Source organism: Bufo bufo, chromosome 3 (genome assembly GCF_905171765.1).
Source record: "Bufo bufo chromosome 3, aBufBuf1.1, whole genome shotgun sequence".
Taxonomy (NCBI): domain Eukaryota; kingdom Metazoa; phylum Chordata; class Amphibia; order Anura; family Bufonidae; genus Bufo; species Bufo bufo.
The window spans coordinates 567,876,844-567,879,884 of record NC_053391.1 but is presented as its reverse complement, the minus strand read 5'-3'; the positions used below and the strand labels follow the sequence as shown (position 1 = coordinate 567,879,884).

Sequence of the window (3,041 nt, the reverse complement as noted above, 5' to 3'; positions counted from 1 at the left end):
CTAAAGTTTCTTATGATGATTTTTATTTGACTTTCGTTCTTCTGAGACTACTGAAGACGTATAACCTATCTGAAGAAACTCTTGAGGACTAACTCTACATCAACATAATAGTTCAACTATTGAGCTTACTTTTTTTTCTTCTTTTTATAAGGCTTGTTTGGTGGTGCTGGTGTGGGTAAAACTGTGCTTATTATGGAGCTGATCAACAATGTGGCCAAAGCCCATGGTGGTTACTCGGTGTTTGCTGGAGTAGGAGAACGTACCCGTGAAGGAAATGACTTGTACCATGAGATGATTGAGTCTGGTGTCATTAACCTGAAGGACACAACATCAAAGGTTTGTCTTTGTGGTGTGGGTTGTGTTGGAACTTTTTAAGCGCAGACATGTAAAGTTGACTCACTCCTGGCATTCAAAGGCTATTGCCAGGGGAAGCGGCAGAAAAATATATATTTGCAGGAGCTGCTGCATAGGAAGTGTAATATTTCATGGCACAACCTTTACGTTGTTAGCTAAGGCTGGTGCCACTCTTCATGGCAAAGTAGTGGGACATCTGCAAGCTGGGTATCTTTATGTGCCTCTTCAAATATAGCAGTATGTGCTGCAGAGGCTTCAGAAAGTGTAGTAGCACCTTCTGGCTTCTCGGTAGGTAATCTACCTTATAGACAGACCTTGTTTAACTAGGATTTTTTTTTTTTTTTTTTTTGTCTTTGCATCCTAGGTAGCGCTGGTTTATGGCCAGATGAATGAACCACCAGGTGCCAGAGCTCGTGTTGCTCTGACTGGTCTGACTGTTGCTGAATACTTCAGAGATCAAGAGGGACAGGATGTGCTGCTTTTCATTGATAACATCTTTAGGTTTACCCAGGCTGGGTCAGAGGTAACATTTTAGACTTCTGTATGTGTGCTTCATGAATTGGACAGAATCTAGAAAACTAAAATGGTTTTAACTTTTTGTAGGTGTCTGCCTTGCTGGGTCGTATTCCCTCTGCCGTCGGCTACCAACCAACCCTGGCCACTGACATGGGTACTATGCAGGAGAGAATTACAACCACAAAGAAGGGATCTATTACCTCTGTGCAGGTGTGAACAAGTTGTGAAGTGACATCTCAAGGTCTTGACAGTCAGTATGTTGAACATAACTATATCCCACAGAACCCTTTAAAGGGATTGGTTGGGCTATAAATATTTATCTTAAAATTTGTCAGTGATGGCCATTTTGTACGGAATTTCTTTGAATGTAAAGTTACTGCCTTGAGATGATGAGTAACCTTAGACTTTCGTTCTTCTGAGCTTTCTGAAGCAACTTTTTTTTATCTGAGGCATTATTTGTTTTATCTGCCTTCTTGTCATTCATTAGTTCTATTTCTGAAGTTCTTTACTTTGTGTTCTAGGCTATCTATGTACCTGCTGATGACTTGACAGATCCTGCCCCTGCCACCACATTTGCTCACTTGGATGCAACAACTGTGTTGTCTCGTGCCATTGCTGAGCTTGGAATTTATCCTGCTGTGGATCCCTTGGATTCTACCTCCCGTATCATGGACCCTAACATCGTGGGTCATGAGCACTATGATGTAGCTCGTGGTGTCCAGAAAATCTTGCAGGTTTGTTCACAGAGTATTCAAATTTACACTAAAGTGTGTGGTTCTTGAACATTTTTCAGTGTATGGTTTCTTAACTTTTTTTTTTTTTTTCCCCCCTATTTATATAGGACTACAAATCACTGCAGGATATCATTGCTATCTTGGGTATGGATGAATTGTCAGAAGAAGACAAACTTACTGTAGCCAGAGCTCGCAAGATCCAGCGTTTTCTGTCCCAGCCATTCCAGGTTGCTGAAGTTTTTACTGGACATATGGGCAAACTGGTTCCACTTAAAGAGACTATCAAGGGATTCAAGCAAATCCTTCAAGGTAATATTTTAATGATGTAGTGCTGAAGCCAATTAACTAATTTACTGTTAACACTTAAAGCGAACCTTTCACCTCATTTTCACTTTATAAACTAGCAACAGTACCTTTTTTATAGATCATCTTCAGTGTGTTCTTATACATACTTGTGCCGCTTTCATGCACTGTATCTGCCTGAAAAAATCGTCTTATAAAGTTATAATTTCCTGCTCCAACAGTCACACTAGAAGTCAAGGGGGTAGCCTTGACAAGCGCGGTCCCGGCGACTGAGCCGGCTGTCAATTACAGTGCATAGAGGCAGGGGAGGTACAGCCAGAGGTGAGGGGAGGGCTACCCCCTTGACTTCTAGTGTGACTGTTGGAGCAGGAAATTATAACTTTATAAGACTTTTCAGGCAGATACAGCGCATGAAAGTGGCACAAGTATGTATAAGAACATACTGAAGATGATCTATAAAGGTACTGTTGCTAGTTTATAAAGTGAAAATGAGGTGAAAGGTTCGCTTTAATGGAAAATACCAGTGGGTGCCCCCCACCTATCATAAAGTAGGTGTTGATCCTAGTGGTAAGACTATTTTAATTTGTATAAAACCCATGATGATAAATTAAGTTTCTGTTGGTGGTTGTCCACTTAGCCTACGTTTTCTCTCCTTGCAGGAGAATACGATAATTTGCCCGAACAGGCTTTCTACATGGTAGGACCTATTGAAGAAGCGGTAGCAAAGGCTGAGAAACTTGCAGAAGAGCACTCTTAAAGACTTGATAAAATGTTTCCTTGAAAGCACTCATCCACAACACCTTCATCCTCAGTAACGCTTTTTGCCTGTCTGCAATGGATCATGTCGGCAAAATGTATTTAAAATTTCCAATAAAACATCTGTGTAAAGACCAAATGTGTTTCTGAAACATTGGATGCATCAAACTGACAGGGCAGTGAATGTTAAAGGGGTTATCCCATGAGGGATGCAGCTCTCTGCTACTCGGCTCCGTTATGTGGTCCCTCAGCCAAACATGAGCATACGTGCCACTGCAGACAAGCAATGGGCCCAGAAAATGGCTTGGGGACCTCTATTTAGAGGTATTAGCCAGGTTAGTTAGACTGTAAGGAGACTTTCCACTTCACCACCATGAC

General features: G+C 41.5%; 1 protein-coding gene and 2 non-coding genes across 3 annotated transcripts in view; all 3 read left to right on the top strand.

The window, feature by feature from the left end:
* The window catches only part of ATP5F1B (ATP synthase F1 subunit beta), an 8,703-nt gene extending 5,901 nt beyond the window's left edge, over nucleotides 1-2,802 (top strand). Inside the window, exons 5-10 of the mRNA XM_040425627.1 lie at nucleotides 152-336; nucleotides 719-877; nucleotides 958-1,080; nucleotides 1,392-1,604; nucleotides 1,712-1,913; nucleotides 2,567-2,802. Of these exons, the coding sequence (XP_040281561.1) occupies nucleotides 152-336; nucleotides 719-877; nucleotides 958-1,080; nucleotides 1,392-1,604; nucleotides 1,712-1,913; nucleotides 2,567-2,664 (980 nt within the window). The 3' untranslated portion in view covers nucleotides 2,665-2,802. The remainder of the gene's footprint in view (nucleotides 1-151; nucleotides 337-718; nucleotides 878-957; nucleotides 1,081-1,391; nucleotides 1,605-1,711; nucleotides 1,914-2,566) is intronic.
* Nucleotides 7-78, top strand: LOC120996830. Its single transcript, XR_005777929.1, has one exon. It is a non-coding gene; the product is annotated as a small nucleolar RNA SNORD59 (small nucleolar RNA).
* Nucleotides 1,250-1,320, top strand: LOC120996831. Its single transcript, XR_005777930.1, has one exon. It is a non-coding gene; the product is annotated as a small nucleolar RNA SNORD59 (small nucleolar RNA).
* Nucleotides 2,803-3,041: the final 239 nt, after the last annotated feature.